The following is an 18,376-nucleotide window of genomic DNA, read 5'->3' on the forward strand; positions in this document are numbered from 1 at the left end:
TAAAAAACAAAACACACACACACAATAAATCTGACGTTGCTATGAACATAATATTTTTCTGCTTTTGCTTCATTTACGTCATTTATTTCCAAAGTAACAGTACTCTTTCTTGAGTACATTTAATTCTATATTTTGACCCCACCACCTCAACTATTTTAATAGCATATAGCATCATATGCAGCAACAGTACAATTTCAAGCCCCCGAGGTGCTAGATGTCTCTACACATAGCCTAATGTAGAAATCGTTCAAAACATGACTATCATTTCACGAAAACAAAAAAAGTTGGAAATACAGTACTGTAATTGTTTTTGTAGTGCAGTATATGTATAGCCGTTAGACGGCACCAAAGTTACAATGAAAGCAGAGCCGTATATAGTTTGGCCGCTGTGATTGGTCAACTGCTGGTCACATGACATAAGGCCGCCATCTTGTTACCCTGTCGAAACCGAGTTGGCTAAACTCTCTCTATATACAGTTCTGAATGAAAGATGAGGCACTCCTGCATGTGGTAGGATGGAACCTAAGAAAAACAACATTGTTCTTGTCTGCAGTTGTGTGTGTTTTTTTTAAGGTATGTATGGATGTAATAACAATGAATGAAACTTCTTTCCGGCTTCGGCCTTCCTGGGTGGAGTTTGCATGTTCTCCCTGTGCTTGCGTGGGTTTTCTCCGGGTACTCCGGTTTCCTCCCACATTCCAAAAACATGCATGGTAGGTGAATTGGACACTCCAAATTGTCCATAGGTGTGATTGTGAGTATGATTGTTCGTCTCTGTGTGCCCTGCGATTGGCTGGCAACCAGTTCACGGTGTACTCCGCCTACTGCCCGAAGCCAGCTGGGATAGGCTCCAGCAACCCCGCGACCCTTGTGAGGACAAGCGGTACAGAAAATGGATGGATGGATGGAAACTTCTTTCCTCTCATTTGCACCCGTTACAAAACACTACGTAGCCTAATGTACACAAACACGAACAACAATATGAAAGTTTTGGGAATTTTACTGATAACCATTTCTGATAGTGGCAAAGCAGTAGTACATACATTAGATGTACATAACAATAGTGAAAGATGACCGACAGTACCATAAGACATACAGTATGTCAAAAGATTTGCACCTTTACATTGCTGAGTATTTGTACGATTGTACACAAAAGAGTAATGTGACGTCACGTTAATTGTACGTACTGTACAGATCATACAACGTACGTCACTGGAGCTTCACTGAGACTTTAGTGTTGTTGACATGCTGAAATGCTAAAATTGCTCTGAGTGATATTTAGCACTGAGGTAGCATGCAGAAACAGAAAAGACTGAAAAAACATACAAAAACATTTAAAAAATTGCATTAGAAACAAAACGTTATATATAATACAATATTACACTCCTGATGCTGTTTGTTTACGGCCGAACAAAGAACCGGTATTGTTTTGTAAAAAAAAAAAAAAAAAACACTACCGTGTCATCACAACAGTTCACAATCATGCATTTTCATATCTAAATACATAAGAGATGAAAATGAGGGAGTTTAAACTGCGCTGGTAAAGTTTGGAATCATAAGGAAGTAGGCTACACCTCGATTGACAGTTCATATATATACACGATACGACCAGACATGAATAAATCATCTGTTTAAAAAAAGAAGTCATCTGATCACTGTACTAAAAAGAGCTCTCACAGAAGACTTTAATCCACTTTGCTTTGTTGTCAGTTTGGCATCCTGCACCCGGAATAGTCTTTTTCCCTTTTTTTCCTCATCCAAGTGCTAATCACGTTTCCTTTCATTTGATATTGCTTATCTGTGGTGTACTTTTTAATGAAATAACTCCTTTTGACAAAGATATTGTTTGAATACTGAGAATATGTGATCACCCGAAGATTCCTGGGGCCATATTTACATGTTATGTGACGAGCTTGCTACGATAAGCTGTGATGTGTTAACCAGCTCTATAGTCCTAAAATATTCTTTTCATTCACTTTTCCCCCCCGCGTACTTACATCCACCCATCCGTTTTACGCACGTTGTTTCACGTCGAGTTGAAAGGCCAGTCAGTCACAGGGTGAGCCCGCGCCAGCGTCAACTATGTGAACCACTACACTGCCATTTTCCAGCATTCACAAGCAATTTCTGAGGAATTCAAGTTTAGCTTTCTGTGTCTCGCGATGGGTCTGCTGAAGAATGCATACGTCTTTCGTTTACAAGAATTCATCGCGATTGTTCACATCTGGTTTGTGTAGCGTCTCAATTCAGTATTAAACTTTTGATTGCACATTTGGATAAGAATGTCATGTGTGAGTTTCTCCATGCCCCCCAGTCAGTCTAAGGCTTCCACAGCCTCAGGAGGCCGTCCTCGCTGTAAGTAGCAATCAGATTCTCATGTGGGTGGTGAGTGATGCCAATTACATCTTTCTCGTGGACCTGTAATGGGCACAAAAGCACATAAGCACATTCTGCTCTGCCCCGTCTAACATTCTACACTTGTAAGTCTTCTTACATAATGCTGGCAAACGGAATAGTGGTAAATTACATTCCTCGTACACATCCCTGCAGGCTTTTGGTAATGAACGAGTATTTTCCACAGAGCTTACCGTCAGAGTTTTCTCCAGCCTTGCTGTCACGTAGTTGAAGCAGTAGAGCACCATGTCCTCTCCCACGCAGTAAATCCACCCGCCTCGTGGGGACACTGTGCTGCACACAAACTTTGCTCCTGACTTTCTATCTGCACTGAATGTCTTGACAGTCTGAGAAAGAAGAAAAAAAAATGGGCAAAGAAACTCAAGATACCCTCAATGAAAAAAACGAGTCATTATGCTGCAGTCACTGCGAATTAAACCAAAATAAGAAGTAATACTTCTCTGAATGAAGAAACTGATCATTAAAATAGCATTATTATTATTTGGAAATGTATTATTTTTTTTCTATGTATAGCTCTTGCATTAGCTCAGATTATTTCTGGTGTTATTATTGAAAAATTGCAGAAGTTGTATTACAAAGTACATGCGCACTGTAAAAAAAAGAAAAAGAAAAAAAAGGTCATATTTACTTTAAAAAAAAACTAGTAACGTTTTTTTCACTCTGAAATTCTAAGTACATTTTACCAGTTTGTTTAAAAAAAATAAAAAAATAAAAAAATGTAAATGCCCATTTTTGGTCTCATTTTGGACACACCAGCAATGCATTATCAGGGCAAACAGCAAGAGTGGCATGGCTCAGATGGTAGAGCGGCTGTCTACCAAGCTGAAGGTCGTGAGTTTGTTCCTCAACGCTTGACTAACAAAAAAATAAAATAAAATAAAATAAAATAAATAAACTGGCGAAATGTACTCAAAACTCTCCTGGTAAAATGTACTTAAAAATCTGAGTGAAAAAAAACTTTTTCAAATACTTAATTCGCTTCCCTTGACGCATACGGTATCCCACAAAAGTGACTACACCCCTCACATTTCTGCAGTTATTTATTTATATATTTTCACGTGACAACACTGAAGAAATGAGACTATGTTGCAATGAAAAGCAGGCAGCGTAGTTTATATATCCGCGTACATTTATTTTTCCTTTAAAATTACTCAAAATTAATAGCTAAACCCCTAGCAACAAAAGTGAGTACACCCTTAAGTGAAAATGTGTGACTATTTCGTGTGGCCACCATTATTTCTCAGCACTGCCTGAACTTGCCTGAGCATGCAGTTCACCAGAGCTCCTCCACCATCCGTTGGAGGATGCCCCAGCGATGTTCAATAGGGTTTAGGTCCGGAAACAGGCTTGGGATGTCCATCGCCTTTACAATCAGCCTCTTTAGCAAAGTAGTAGTCATCTTGAAAGTGTTTTGGGGGTCATTCATGTTGAAATACTGCAACACTTGTTTACTGTATGTACCTAGCACAAGCACTTGGAGGACATTTTCACTGAGGGGTGTACTCACTTTTGTTGCTAGCTATTCGCGGAATGTACACTGACTACTTTTTATTTTTTTTTAAGTGTCATGTTCTCAGTGTTGTCCCATGAAAAAATGTAATTAAATATCTGCAGAAATGTGAGGTGTGTCGTGTAAATGTGAGACAGGGTGACTTGATTCGACACGAAGAACTGTTTCTGTGATTCGTCTCACCTGACCCTGCGTGTTCATGACAATGATGGTGCTGGAGTGGTTGCAAACCACAAAGAGCTGTGGATTTTGGGGAAGAGCGATCACGTTGTTCACAGGGACATCCAAAGCCCGCGACACCGATTTAAACGTGTGGATGCATTCACAAGTTTTGCTGTTCCAAATCTAAAACGCACACACAGAACAATGATCATCCAATAAGCAAGACAATTAATTGTTGGATGCGCTCTAATTATTTTTTTTTAACAATATGAGGCATCAGTAAAATATTTATAGACACCCCAGAGTGGAGGGAGTCAAAGAAGATTTGGAAAACTGATACTTGATACTTTTGCATATTCATTCGAAGAAACATTAGCTATTCGTTCTCCAGCCCTATAAAGTATCCAAGCAAAAGATTTGGGAGCATGCGCCATTTTGGATTTCCTTGTACTGGATCAAACAAAGAAGGCTGTGTCCAGAAGTTCTGTCATTATTTTCCATCTTTATCCTGGCAACTTCTAGAAGTGTCAGGTTTGTTCTCCCCGAGCTTGTCTGGGTTTTCTCTTTCTTCCTCCCACATTGCAAAACCAGGCATATTAGGTTCATGCAAGACTCTAAATTGTCTATTTGTGTGTGGGAGTTGCAGTTGACAGGCAACCAGCAAAATGCTAAAGATAGAAAATTGGATGACGGAACGAATGTGGGAATGCTGAGCACTGTACCTTGACGGTACCATCCGATGACGCGCTGATGATGTGAAATCCATCTTGAGTGAAAGATGCATCATTCACAAATGATAGATGTCCATTTAACTCCTTCAGTGTTTGGCCCGAACGCAGCTCGTGGATCCTGAGGATGACATCATCACATGGAGGAACTAAGGAAACAACCAATATGATTCCTGAACTCGAGAAGGGATTTCGTTCTTCTTAAGAGCAGGCAAAATGTGTTGCTGAGCTGGGAGTTATTTTTGTGATGAGCTGGGCTGTGACAAAAAAAAACAATACAGAGAATTGCGACTCATGGAACAGCGCATGGCGGAGCACGTGGCAATGTTGCTCCTGAGCACATGGAGTCTCAGCTGCACCCACGCAAAAAGCTCATGTGCTGGCAACTGAGGAGAGGGTCAGCCCACACCCCCCGGAGACAGAAATAGAAATATCCGTCTTCTTGATTGTGATGGAGCTTCTTTGGTGAGCGTCTGTGGCTTACCACACAGAATTGTTACATTGCATTCACACGGAGCAATGTCTGTTGTTAACTGAAGTTAAGTGAAGGTTAAAAAGTCGAAAAGTAGTGAATTAGTTAACAAATGTTTAATTAGAGTGATGACAATGCAGTAGGGGTGTGCCCAAAAATTGATTCTCATAAGAATCGCGATTCTCATTTAGTATGATTCAGAATCGATTTGAAATGTCCCAAAATCGATTTTTAAAAAATTATTTTATACTGTCTTGCCTTTGTCTGTGTTTACTTAGCGTGCTGTTCATGTTGTGCCCGGTTTGGCCACTAAGGGGCAGTGTGGTTCCACGCAGTCTAATACACTGTTAAGTTGTAGCTACATTTGAGAGTAGAAAGAAAAAGTCACGATCAAGTTATTCCAATAAAAGTTGGGTTTTTTCCAGCGAGTAGCGCGCTAATTAGCATTAGCAAGTCAGACTGGAGTAGATCATTACAATTCCTTGCACATCTATAGATTGAAGCAAAAATCATTGTCAATCAAATCATTTTGAAAAGCGCTCTTAATCGAAAATCTATTCTGAATCAAATCGCAGACCCAAAAGTCGGTAACGAATCGAATCCTGAGACATTCAAAGATTCCCACCCCTACAATGCAGTTTTCACGTTTCACTCCATCCATTTTTGACAGCGCTTGTCCCCATTAAACAGGAGTTTACCATTTTTTAAGTCACCTTTTGTCACATTTCATAAAACTGGCAGTATAACCTGACAGTGGTATACAAGTCAAATGATCTGCAAACAGATAAAAACAAGCCCTCTCAGCTTTTGCCAACAATTGGACCTAAAACTAGCAAACTAGGCAGCTGAGAGGAATCAGAAGCGATGGGGAATTAGCAAGTTAGCAACATTTCTGCTCTACAGGTACATTGTAAGCTTAGCAACCCTTTTTGATTTTTTAATTGATTGTACAGTAAACGAATAAATCATGTCACCAATATACTGTTGTCCCTTTAAGATTGAGCTGGATGGAGCCTATTTCACCTGTGTGAAAGGCACGGTGCACTAGTCGTCAATCAATAAAAGGACATCTTTAAACAAACCAACACTAAAATTGACACTTATGACCATTAGGATCTTCAATGAACTTAACATGCATGTTTCTGGAATCTGGGAGGAAGCCATATGTGGAAAGTTAAACAGTCATTGATTTCTACTCTAGGTTTTTATTTAATTTAAACGGGAAGTCAACCTTAAACATTTATTTACAATAATATGTTATATGTAACCTCACTAGTCTAAACATGACATACTAACAAATATAACATTTGTGGAATGAGATAGTTTTATCCATCTCACAGGGCGGCCATTTTGCCAGTTGCTGTAGACTTAAGATGACATCACAGCTGCTCAGGCGACGACCAATCACAAATCACCTGTTTTCTGAAGCTGAGCTATGATTGGTTATTACCCCTGGGCAACTGTGATGTCATTTTCACTCGACAGCAAATGGACGCCTCCTGATATCGATTTAAAAAAAAAACTTCTAGATTTTGCTGCTTAACTTATAGTTCACTAACGCAATATTAACCAGAATACCGTATTTAGACTAGTGGGCCTGCATAGAACATATCATTGTCAAAAAAAAAAAATACTTGGGGGGCGGGGGGTGTTCGACTTCCCCTTTAATTCTTAGCTGATATTATTTGTACAACTGTGGAGAATTCCCTTTGTAATTGACCCCTGTCGAATTGATATGTTATTGTTAAAAAGTAGATTAACCCACCTGATGGTATGATCAAAAGATGCACTGAGGATTTGGCTGCTGTCCTTGGAGAAACTCAGACAGGTCACACCTTTGTTGTGCGCATGTTCAAATCTGCGCAGGCACAGGCCACTCTGGATCTTCCATACCTCGCACACAAACACACGCACAAAAAGGGTTACATAAACTCCATTGGTAAACTCAGTGCACCTCGACACAGACGCATGACCGGGGATCTTACAGTTTACTTGTATAAACTGACTTTGCATGCACCGATCTCATGCGCGGACCCCAATCGAGTGAATTTCTGTTTCGCCCTGAATTTTTTTCCCCATTTATTTTTCCTTTCAGACATATTATTACAACAGCCTTCAACATCCGAAAGGAATTTTTTTTTTCATGTGAACTATTTCTATTAGTTTAACATTTTTTATGAAAACCTAGAAAAAAAAGTATTGTACATTAAAAAACAGATATAAAATATGTGATTAATCGTGAGTCAACTATTGAAGTCATGCGATTAATTATTATTAAAAATTGTAATCGTCTCACGCCTCTAATATTTTATTTTATTTTTAATTAGGGGCGTTACATTTTTTAAATTGTAATTAATCGCATGACTTCTCTAGTTAACTAACGATTAATCATACATTTTATATCTTTTCTAAATGTACAATATTTGTTTTTCTGGGTTTTCATACTTTTGTTAACAAAAATGGAAACAAATGTTATACTAATAGAAATAATTCAATTTTTTTTTTTTTACGTCTATAGCCGTCAATGGCAGTGAATGAGTTAAACGCCGTCCCCGGTATACAAGTAGGACGCATCAATCATCAAGACTGATTTTCAAACGAATGAGTGGAGCCGCTTTGATTGGTCGGGAGTCGGTTGTGTCGTATCTCACAATCTTCTATTTACGCTAGTCTAGCAAAAATACCAAAACAAAACAAAAAAAACATCCCATCTCCCAGTTGTGTGACGTCATTCTCTTCTTTCTTTTTTTTTAAGTTGTAAAGTTTTATACTTTGCACTGTAAATGGCTGTACCTTTATTTTTCCATTCTGGGCTCCAGTGGCCAGCAGATCGGAATCCTGGCTGAAGCACATACACAACACCGCATCATCCATCATCATGAAGCTGTCTTGGGCCTGGTACTTTAAATCCTAAATCAAACACACACACAAAAGAGGAGACAGTAAATATGTTTTTTCATACACATATACATCATCTAACCTTTAGTGTCACCTTTTACCTTGCTTATGTTGCCTGTGTGGAAATTCCACACTTCAATGAAGCCATCCACCGAGCCAGAGATTAAGTACTTGCCATCGGGAGAGAAACGGGCACATTCCACATGTGATCGACGTCCAAACTGCACATTAGTTCAAAGTTTTATTAATTTCCTTGAACTCACTTTTTTACAGTGTGAAGAGCCTATTTATCAGCTGATTATTATTAGTGCCAATCGACCTTCACCTTCGGAGTGGCCGAAGTTCACGTGGAGCAAGGCCAAAAATCAATTTGCAACAAACTGCATCATATGTTTAATTAAAAGGTGAGGAGGGCTTTCCAGATTTGTAATTATTTTTGCGAGTACGCCCAAATATGATGATGCAATGACCGGGAAAAAAAATCTCCAATGCTCATATTAAATTCACAAATTAGCACAAAGTTAGCACTGGGTATTGACAATCACAATAATAATATGTATGTGATTATGTAAATGTACATTTAGTTTACCTTAATGTGACGGTACAGTTGGGTTGGACAAGTCTCTTTCTCTGCATATCTGTCCGTATTAGTCGGACTCTCAATGGTCATTTCAGGCGAGAGGCTCTCCGGGGTGTTCAGTCTCAGTGACTAAAAAAAAAAAACAACAACATCAACCAATCATTGATTTTAACAATCAGAACAGATGTTGGTTGTATCAGGATGGGATTGTGAAGCAAACATGATTCATTATAAAACAGGTGAACTGGACAATGACTTTGGATACTTACACCGACTTGTTCCAGGAGGCCCATGAGGCGTGACGGCGGCACCACGCTGACCTCCCTCACCAGCTCCTCTGCGATGGCCCTGCGTCGCTTCTCCTTGCTGCTGCCTTTTGGGTACGCCTGCAGTGGAGGGAGACCACAGCGTCACCTAGCGAAACATTTGTGAGCCGTTTCAATGCAGGAACCTTGACTGGATCTCACCTCGCGTGGGTCAAAGTAGGAGAGTGTGAGAAGGTGTTCCAGGTGGGTGTACCTCTCCGGCTGGGTCTGCTTCAACATGATCATCGGGTCGGTTTGCCTCAGGAGTGAACGGGCGGCGCCCACTTCCCTCATTTCAATCAGTTCCATTACCACCTGTGGGAGTTAATTAGTAGGAAATGAGAGTAACATAATCATTATATATTGTTATATACAGGATTGGACACAGCAGTTTGGGGTCAAGATTTTGATTTAACAAGGGTAAAAACTACCCATACTGGAGTTAAAGCTAACAAAAAAATTGGTCGGTGCAGCTGTGGTTAAAAAAAAAAAACTTATTACCAACATTTTCTAAGAAGATGTAGCAACAGCCACAGCAAGTCACTTACATGCTATGCCTGGCACAATTTTTACACCAGATCTCAGCACAAGCCACCCGTGTTTCAACCCAGGATTGAGACCAAGTTACCCAAAAACGGCATTACTTAACCAGGATTTGAACGCCGATCCCCATGTCCAAAGTCAGCAGTGTTAAGTTAACCACGGAGCCATCCAGCCAACATCAAACATCTTCCAAGAAATGTGCATTCAAATTGACTTCAACTTCAGTGCACTGATCGGCACATGCAAATATATTCTGCTATGTCAAAGTAATTAACCAAACTCAGCAATTTTTTTTGTGTGTAAAATACAATAACTGAGCACATCAGTTTCACAATCTAAAAGATCAATTTCTAGAGATAAATCAAATATTTTGTTAAACTTTTTTTTTTTAAATCTCAGTTTTGAATGGCACTGTCAAAGATGTATTTATATATCAAAATATGTATTATTGCCGTAAAGGTTAATTTGTCGCTACAGCGCGACCTTTGAGAGCTGTCTATGAGTCTATTACTGATAAAAGAGTTCTATAAATAGCAAAGAGCTATTTCAATATGTATATATGTATATATATATATATATATATATATATATATATATGTGTATTAAAAAAAAAAAAAGAGCAATGATGATGATGACATTTCCGAATGAACAATACTGAGCTCTTAAAAAAAATAAAAAATAAAAAATAGCAAAGAGCCACAATTATGTAAAAATAAATTAATAGGTTTTGGATAATGTCAGACAAAGTCAAGCATTGATACATCCATGACATTCATGCCACATTGAAATTTAGCATTGCAAACTCTACATTTATACATTATTCTAATGAGTTACAGACTGAAGGAATCGTTTTTATTCTTTTTTTTTTCTTTCTATCCGCATCAGAAAAGAATAAGGAAAAGCCAAATTCACCTGCTCATAAAGGTCAATTAGTGTGTTGTCGGGCAATTTGAGTGATTCAATTGCCAGCAAGACCGAGTCCCAGTGGCCTTTTTGGATGTCTGCGATAAAGCTGTCAATGCTTTCCACAGTGTTGAGCGAGACGGTTGTTTCTTCCTGTAACGTGGTCAAAGTTCTGTAGAGGTTGTTCTCCTTTAGGTATTGCATTATCAAGCGAATGACACTGCAAAGACAGGCAGAGGAAGAAATTAATAAATCAATTGTTAAATAGGCTTACATATACTTTGCTCCCTGGGCTGCAGCTTATTATGCAGTGATGATATTTGCATGTTATGTTGTTGCACCTTGTAGTTCATGAGGTTGTTGATATGTCTGTTGAACTGTATACAGAAGAGTCTTAATGTTCATCATTAGTATGCATTGGCCCTTATGTTTACAGTATACAAATATTGAATAAAAGTGCTGATTCAAATATTATCTCTTTCAAAAGATAACAGAGTTATTATGTTCATTAATGCAGTTGTATGTTTTTCATTTATGTCCCAAAAAATTAGGAGCCACAATAATAAGCATATTGTTCAATTAACTATCTCAATCATTACACTACTACTACTAATAATAATACTAATTAGTATTATTATTAAAAGTACAAATGGGACATCATTGCACTACGTTGAGAATTGTACCCCCTGTGCATTCTTACACGTGGATCACATGTTGCCATCTACAGTGATGCTGATCTTGTTCTCGTTAAAGCCAGTTGTGCTCATTAAACCCCTCCGCCAGAGTACCCTCCCCTCCCCCAAAGGAAGCAAATGAAATGTAAATATGGACCATCAAAGGCATACTTAAAGGCTAGCACTTCAGTTCAACAGGCACATGAATATAAAACAACATACTGCTTTCTCGCAGCACAATCATCCAGCGTATATAATTCAAAGGATCAAATGAGGAGACTGGCATTCATGAATTAAAAAAAAAATGTGTGGCTGCAGCTCAAAATGAACGGAAAATGTCTACAACACTTCTGAAACATGCATTTTTAAAATACCTGAAACTATTTAGCTGCTCTAATTAGCAATTAAGCATGAGTTACAAATTGTTCTTACTCGGAGGGCTCCATCTCCACAGCCATGCTGGCGTTGTCTCCTGCAGATGCGGCAACAGACTGAAAGTGCTTGGCGACTGCGTGCTCGTCAACGCCACGTGCAGCTGGTCCGCCATGGCCCGCCCACTGCACGTGTTTCTCGTGCGTGTCTTTCGGCTTCCAACATCAGTCCGGAACCTTGTGACTGCCCCCCCCCCCCCCCCCCCCCCTGCATGCTACATAAAAGACCGAGAGGCTGCACCCCCTGCCCTCCTCCCTGACGCATATCGACACATAGAAACATCTTCCGGCCGAGCACGTTGCGATGATGCTGCGGCATCAATCAACATGAACATCCAACATCAGCACCACGCGGGGACAGTCCACGTGGATCAGAGCGTGCACGATGGCCAAAACATACATCGGAAAAGGAAACGTGATGTTTAAACATCCCAAATGCATTCCTTTACTAAATCGGCATAATTTATTTTTGTGTATGCAGCCTACACTGTGTACCCGAAAATTATTTACAGAACCTTCCCATATAAGCAAAGGTGTGTTTTTTGTGTGTGATGCATATGCTTTAAAAACAGACAAACAAAACAAAACAAAAAAAAGGGGGCAGCATATAGTGCGTTTACAATATCAACTCTGCCTCGAGTTCAGCCGGTTCGGTTTTGAATCTGAGAAAATGAATTGATAGAAATATGCATACACACAAAACAACAAACACGTTTCCATGATGTTTTTTATGGGGTGTAGAATTAAAAAAAATAATTCGTTTGTGAGGCTGACACATAATAAAATGTGGACAAAGTGCACTTTGTGGTTGCACTGTAGTGTACACACATATCTTGCCTGTGTATACCACCAGATGGCGCTGTAGCAAAAAAGCTAATTTGGTCATTTGTACAGAGATGCTGCCGGGGTATTCAATTCTAGTTGACGGTATAAATTATGTCTCATCATTAAACTTATAAGCAAGGCAACGCATTGTTATTTATATAGCGCATTTCATACACAAGGTGAGGGCCTGACTGGGACTCATTTTCAGCCCTGGAGTTTCAGGGATTAGACCGAACCACTTTAATTCACATTTTAATGAACATACACAATTTTACAGTTTGTGTATCAATGTAAAATAGATGAACGATATTCATATTGCATTTGATCAAAAAAAATTTACAATTGAATGCTCTTACAAAATCACGGTCTTTGTTTATTTGAACAAGTATGTGAACATAAAATGTGCCAAAAAAAGGACAAAAAGAAACCAATAATCAAATGTACAGTAAATAGGATAAGACATTTTACACTTCACAAGACACACTTACCTTCCATCCATCTTAACCGCTTGTCCTCAAATGAAGTTAAATCAGCAAGAGTAAGGCAGCTGACACTGTACTTCCTGTTAGTACTCTTATTTTGAAATGTGTTCTCACCATTTCTGGTGCATACTACTGGGCTGACTGACGCTAACTTGAAGAGAGCATCAATACTCGTAGGAGGCTTTCCCATCATTCTTTGTTGCTGTTACTAGCAACACTTGTGATTGTGTTTTGCCTCTTTTATGTATTATTGACGATGAGACAGTCAACATAAGATGACATGGATACTCTTTATTTACGGACTGATTTCAAAACGAATGTGTGGGCTCCTGCCTGCCGATTCAAAGTGCTTTAGCTAAAATACTACTTTTGGCTAAAATAGGCAATTCTCTATGACCAGAACGAGAGCTTGGATTTGTGGGCCGACAAAAATGAGAGCTTGGGTCAACAGCAGCGGCAGACCACAACAAAAAGCACACCAACCAGCCAGAGTCCACAACCACCGATCGGCCCATGTGACATGCAATCCATTAGGGGTGTGAATTGCATAGTGCCTGGCGATTCGATCCGTATCACGATTCATAGGTCACGATTCGATTCGATGCTACTGGCCAATGTAAACAATGCTGTCATTGGCCTTGGAGTGATGATGTTGATTATACTGTAACCAATCGTGTGCGTCACTGGCCACATCGAGGATTGTGGAATAACTGTATGCAATTTGCATACTGACATTTTTCTCTTTTTTTGCGTACAGACACTCTTTGACAAAATTGGCCGCGCCAATGTGGCGAACGTGGGGAATATTTACCTCGCCACTCCCCATTTCACCTCGTCGTAGCGAACGGGGAGTGTGCACCCTGAAAATGCTTTACTTTTTTCCAGGCTAAACAGTAGTGATGTCAATATCGAAACTGTGTTTTGGTACGTACCGGAAACCCAGGCGGAACGTGATTCGAATCGCGGTCTTAAATCTGTCTCAGAATCAGGACGGCACGTGACAGTTGCCTTTCACGTTCCATTACGCCTCCAAATGTCACATTGTTTCAGCAAGTGCCTTTTCTAAAATTAAATAAAATCCCACCATTGCACTATATTTATATTATGTCTTAAATCTGAAATAAATCCAACCTAAGTATACTTCGTATGTAAAGTTGCCGTGATTCATCGCCCTACATGATAAAATGTCAACATCCTCTTGAACGCTTTGATCGCGGCGGTTGGTTTAGTGGTAACGCACCCGCACAATGGGCTGAGAAAAAGGTCCGTAACACAGTTATGTCATGTTTTTGTGGGTCATTCTTTTTCCTCTCTAATACTTTCTGTCAAAACTTAATGCCCTGTCACAAAGAAGCCTTTGAAAGTTAGTTTCCTTACTGGGGAGCTGTTTCGAACATTCCAAAAGATCGATTATTTTTGTGAATCAATCGTTTCAAATGATTTGCTCATTTCAATGTTCAATTTCTGCCATCCCTACTAAAGAGTAACAGATACTTGCTCAGCAACTGACGACTGCTTTTGGCGTGCACCGGTGTTTCACGTTAACTTAATTAGTCGGCCAGCAGAGTGGGACAGGTAAGATGGGGCTGATGCATTTAGGGACAGTTGGAAAAACTAACACCCAGTCTAACCACTTGGTTACACCTATATCATTAAAAAATACAAAATTGGATGAACACAATACAATTGTGAGTAAGATCCGATACATTTATGTAACACCAGCTCAAGCTAAATCCCCCCTTGTAATATGATTTAACTGAGTTGGTCAAACTCAACTTTATCAAATATAAATAAAAAGCGTATCTGGCCTAAACTGATTTTCATCGGTTGAACTTAAACTGATCTAGATGGTCTAAAATATATATATTTCCATTAATCCTGCCCACTGGCTATTTTTTTTTAACCTTATCTACAATGAGCTAATATGAATAACCTAATATTTTTCAAAAATCAAACAGGGCCTTTGAACGCAAATTTATGCACACGCAACCGTTTCCTACAAAGTGTACATCTCGCGAGATTTGAGAATTCACTGAGACACAAATTGGCGTTAATTTAATTGGCTAGTCGCCGGGACGTGACGTGCGAAGTTTTCCCATGAATGGTGTTAAAAATTGTCGGTGAGGTAGCGACGTATTTCCGTTTTGTTACATCTTATAATTAAAACCCAAACGCCCTGTCATATTCTCATGCTGTCCCGTCTGCCTTTTTAGTTCGTAAACATGTCCCAAAACAAGCAGGTGAGCTCAATTCACTTTATTAACCCATCGCATGCTGCATCAAACCTCTTCACAGGCGTCATTAGAACTACGCTTTTGGATAACTTCACTGCAGCACACGTTGGGATTAGAGGGGCATAAATGAGACATAAATGGCCGTGTGGGTGTTTTATATCGCACTTTAAATGTAATGTCTTGTCTTGTGTGCCGCAGACCGCTGCTTCCAGAGTGGCCCAGCTGCCCCTGGTACGCTCTGCCTACGACAACCTGTCAGTGTTGTACGGGGAGACCAAAAGCAGCAACGCCAGCCTGAAGAGTGTGTGTGAGGGCCTGGAGAGTGGCGTGACCCTGTTTGGTTCGGTTGCTGTTCAACGAGTGTCACCTGTTATCACCAAACTGAAGCCGCAAGGTGAGTAAATATTTTAAGTAAGTAAAAAAAATAAAAGCTAATTAAATTCTGCCAGGTATAATCAGGACTAATTGACCACAGGCCGTTAAATTAGCAAAACAACACTGGTACACAACAATGAATTTACCAAGAAGAATTTGGGGAATAGTACCAGTAACACTTAAAAAATATTTTGAGGCCATGTTGTAACAATCGGCAGTGTGGCACTGTTCCACACGGTGGCGCTTCTTAGTTTTTTGTGTGCGCGTGTAGCACTACTTCTTTTTTTTCTTTTTCTTTTTGATGGTGGTAAATGTTTTCTTTTGATGCCTTAGAAGCTACGGTCATTGTGGCGCCGAGCCCATTGATTTTCTTTCAGCGTAATAAAGTGAATTCGTGGACTGCCAATTGTTTTGTTGTTTTCCCGTTTTTTTGCGGACCCGCGCGCTATCCATGGCCGATCGTCCCGCGAGCGTTACAATGTGTAGGCAGGGAGTATTTTGTTCCAATGAGGCTGAAAAGGAAAATACTCGAGTAATCCAATTAGGTAAATTAAAAGCTCACAGTTGTCCATATGTGTGAATGTGCTGGTAACCACTTCAGGGTGGGGGAAAAAATAGGAATTTTGCCTAGTAACAAGTGGCTCAGCAAGTTTACGATATAACCAACAGGGGTGCGAATTGCGAAATACCTGGCGATTCGATGCCAGGTATATCTCGGTTCATAGGTCACGATATGAATCTATAAATTGATTATTGCGATTTTATTTTATTTTTTTAAACAACTTATATTTAGAAAATACTAATCAGTAAACATGTACATGTATTCTGTAAGATTTGTATGAAAATGTATTTATTTATCTGAAACGTCAGGCTTACTGAGCCACTGTAGTTAACAAACAGGGTTTGTTTCATATTTGAACAGCACTGCAAATGAAATATTAAGGCTAAATGTTCTATTAATATAACATTCCCCCATGCTTAAAATGTGAACCCTAACCCTAAGACGTTTTGTTGAATATTTCCAGCAAAAATGGATTCGGCTGCATATTGAATCGATTCCAGAATTGCGCACTGCAATATCGTAAATATATTGCCGAATCAAAAAAAAAAATTTTTTTAAATGCTTATTTGGTTTAGTATGATTTTCAGTTAGGAGACAAATTGGAAATCTATGCAAGTGGGTGACCTCACTGTCCTTTGCATCTCCAGTTTCCTTTGCCAATGATGTTGCATGTAAAAGTCTGGACTGGTTGGAGGCAACATTCCCTGTGCTGCACACACCCACAAACCAGGTGACGAGATTAACGTCACAGTTTAAGCTAGTCATGTGTTCAATGTTACATTTTCATGATGACTGAATGATTCTGATGACACCAAAAGCACTTTAGAGTGATATCATCTCATGTAATTTACTCCCGCCTCTTCTAATGTGTTTAAAAGCGGCTCTCCTGCTTTGATGTTTGCCTCCTAGCTTGTGGCTGGTGTCCGGAGTAAGGTGCTGGAGGTGCATGATGCGGTGAATATTGTGGCCCATGGAACTGTGGACTGTGTGCAGCACGCAGTCACATGTATGATGGTGAAGGTGCAGCAGCCGGTCGACCGGTCGCTGGTGGGAAGGGCCGTCAGTGCGTCCAACGTGGGACTGGATTCGGCACTGAACATATCTGAGGCTCTGGTGGATCGCATGCTACCGCCTACAGAGGAAGAAAAAAGTGAGCGGCCGGGAGGTTTTGAAGCAAATGTACTTTTATCATGGCTTGGTCCTGAACTACAAATTACAATTATGCTGAGTTTATAGAGGAAGAGGATGTGTTGGTGGAAGATTCTCAGGCAGCTGCGTTCGAGAGTAGGTACTCTGTGCGGCTGATGACGCTCTCCATTACGCTGTGCAGAAGAACCATCCAGCTGGCTGGAGCCAAGATGCATTCTGCTCAGGTTTTTACTCAAGTTGATCCATCAAAAAAACATACAGGACTTCATGGAGAGGAACATTTAGCACAAGTTAATCAAATTTACAAATTTATTGTGCTTCCAGGAACTTAATTTTTACATTATCTCAACATCACAATGCTTTAGTGAATATCCGTAGGATTTTTTTTCTCCCTTTTCCTGTATTTGCAGATCATGGAGGCGTTTTCCACAAATTCAGGTCAGCGTCGCATCCTGCAATCGAGCTGGCTGGCCCTGGCATGGAGCCTGGAGCGGCTCCCGCTACATGTACAGCAGCAGATTGCGTCAACGTTCTTCTACTTCACGGAAATGTACAACTTAAGGGACGCCCGGCAGAGCCGCCCCAAACAAGATGGAGATACGCACCTTCGTCCAGCGGCATTAGAGGCTACCCCAAGCCCATACAAAGGTGTCAAGAATAATCCGCGAGCAAATTCTAACTGGCGAGCGAGGAGACCCGCCAGCACCTCTTTGATTGAGAGCCGATCAACTTCATTCGGCAAAGGAATGGGCAGCATTGAAAAATTTCACTGAGTGGTCGGTGTATATGTAAATAAAGGCACTTGAAAATTGAGTGATTTGTTCATATTTCAGAAATGCACCAATTTAGAAGACATTTACTTTATTTGTGCGTAACAAAATAATCAGATGCACTCAGTTGAATGAAATTAACCGCAAACATGTTCAGGTTTTTCATAACGAAAAACATTTTGTTGTGCGATAAGTTTAGTGGCGTAAGGCGAGCACCCTTCACAGCTCCCAAGGTTCACACATCAGCACCACCAGATTCCTGTTAAGATATTAAGTCCACATTCTAAACATTTATTTGCAACACGTGGGTGGAAGAACATTTAACTATTAGTATTGTGTTCTGAGAAGGATGAAACAG

General features: G+C 40.0%; 2 protein-coding genes across 3 annotated transcripts; one reads left to right on the forward strand and one right to left on the reverse strand.

The window, feature by feature from the left end:
• Window positions 1-989: 989 nt before the first annotated feature.
• Window positions 990-11,777, reverse strand: LOC147169863 (WD40 repeat-containing protein SMU1-like). The gene is made up of 12 exons (XM_086082680.1): window positions 11,623-11,777; window positions 10,526-10,736; window positions 9,233-9,385; window positions 9,035-9,151; window positions 8,775-8,894; window positions 8,287-8,406; window positions 8,081-8,197; window positions 7,053-7,180; window positions 4,810-4,936; window positions 4,109-4,270; window positions 2,589-2,741; window positions 990-2,418 (listed from the first exon to the last, which is right to left on the reverse strand). Exons 1-12 carry the CDS (start codon window positions 11,646-11,648, stop codon window positions 2,320-2,322), a joined length of 1,533 nt encoding a protein of 510 aa, XP_085938806.1. The 5' UTR covers window positions 11,649-11,777; the 3' UTR covers window positions 990-2,319.
• Window positions 11,778-15,005: 3,228 nt separating this feature from the next.
• On the forward strand, window positions 15,006-18,043 carry LOC147169864 (perilipin-2-like). 2 transcript variants are annotated; one of them, XM_086082514.1, is made up of 6 exons: window positions 15,006-15,168; window positions 15,361-15,556; window positions 16,747-16,829; window positions 17,009-17,249; window positions 17,336-17,472; window positions 17,659-18,043. In XM_086082514.1, exons 1-6 carry the CDS (start codon window positions 15,151-15,153, stop codon window positions 18,019-18,021), a joined length of 1,038 nt encoding a protein of 345 aa, XP_085938640.1. In that variant the 5' UTR covers window positions 15,006-15,150; the 3' UTR covers window positions 18,022-18,043. The 2 variants fall into 2 exon arrangements, with proteins under 2 accessions (XP_085938640.1, XP_085938641.1); XM_086082515.1 differs by lacking the exons at window positions 15,006-15,168; window positions 15,361-15,556 and adding an exon at window positions 15,615-16,082.
• Window positions 18,044-18,376: the final 333 nt, after the last annotated feature.

Source organism: Leptonotus elevatus, chromosome 8 (assembly GCF_054856555.1).
Source record: "Leptonotus elevatus isolate MCC_2025b chromosome 8, RoL_Lele_1.0, whole genome shotgun sequence".
In the NCBI taxonomy this organism is placed as follows: domain Eukaryota; kingdom Metazoa; phylum Chordata; class Actinopteri; order Syngnathiformes; family Syngnathidae; genus Leptonotus; species Leptonotus elevatus.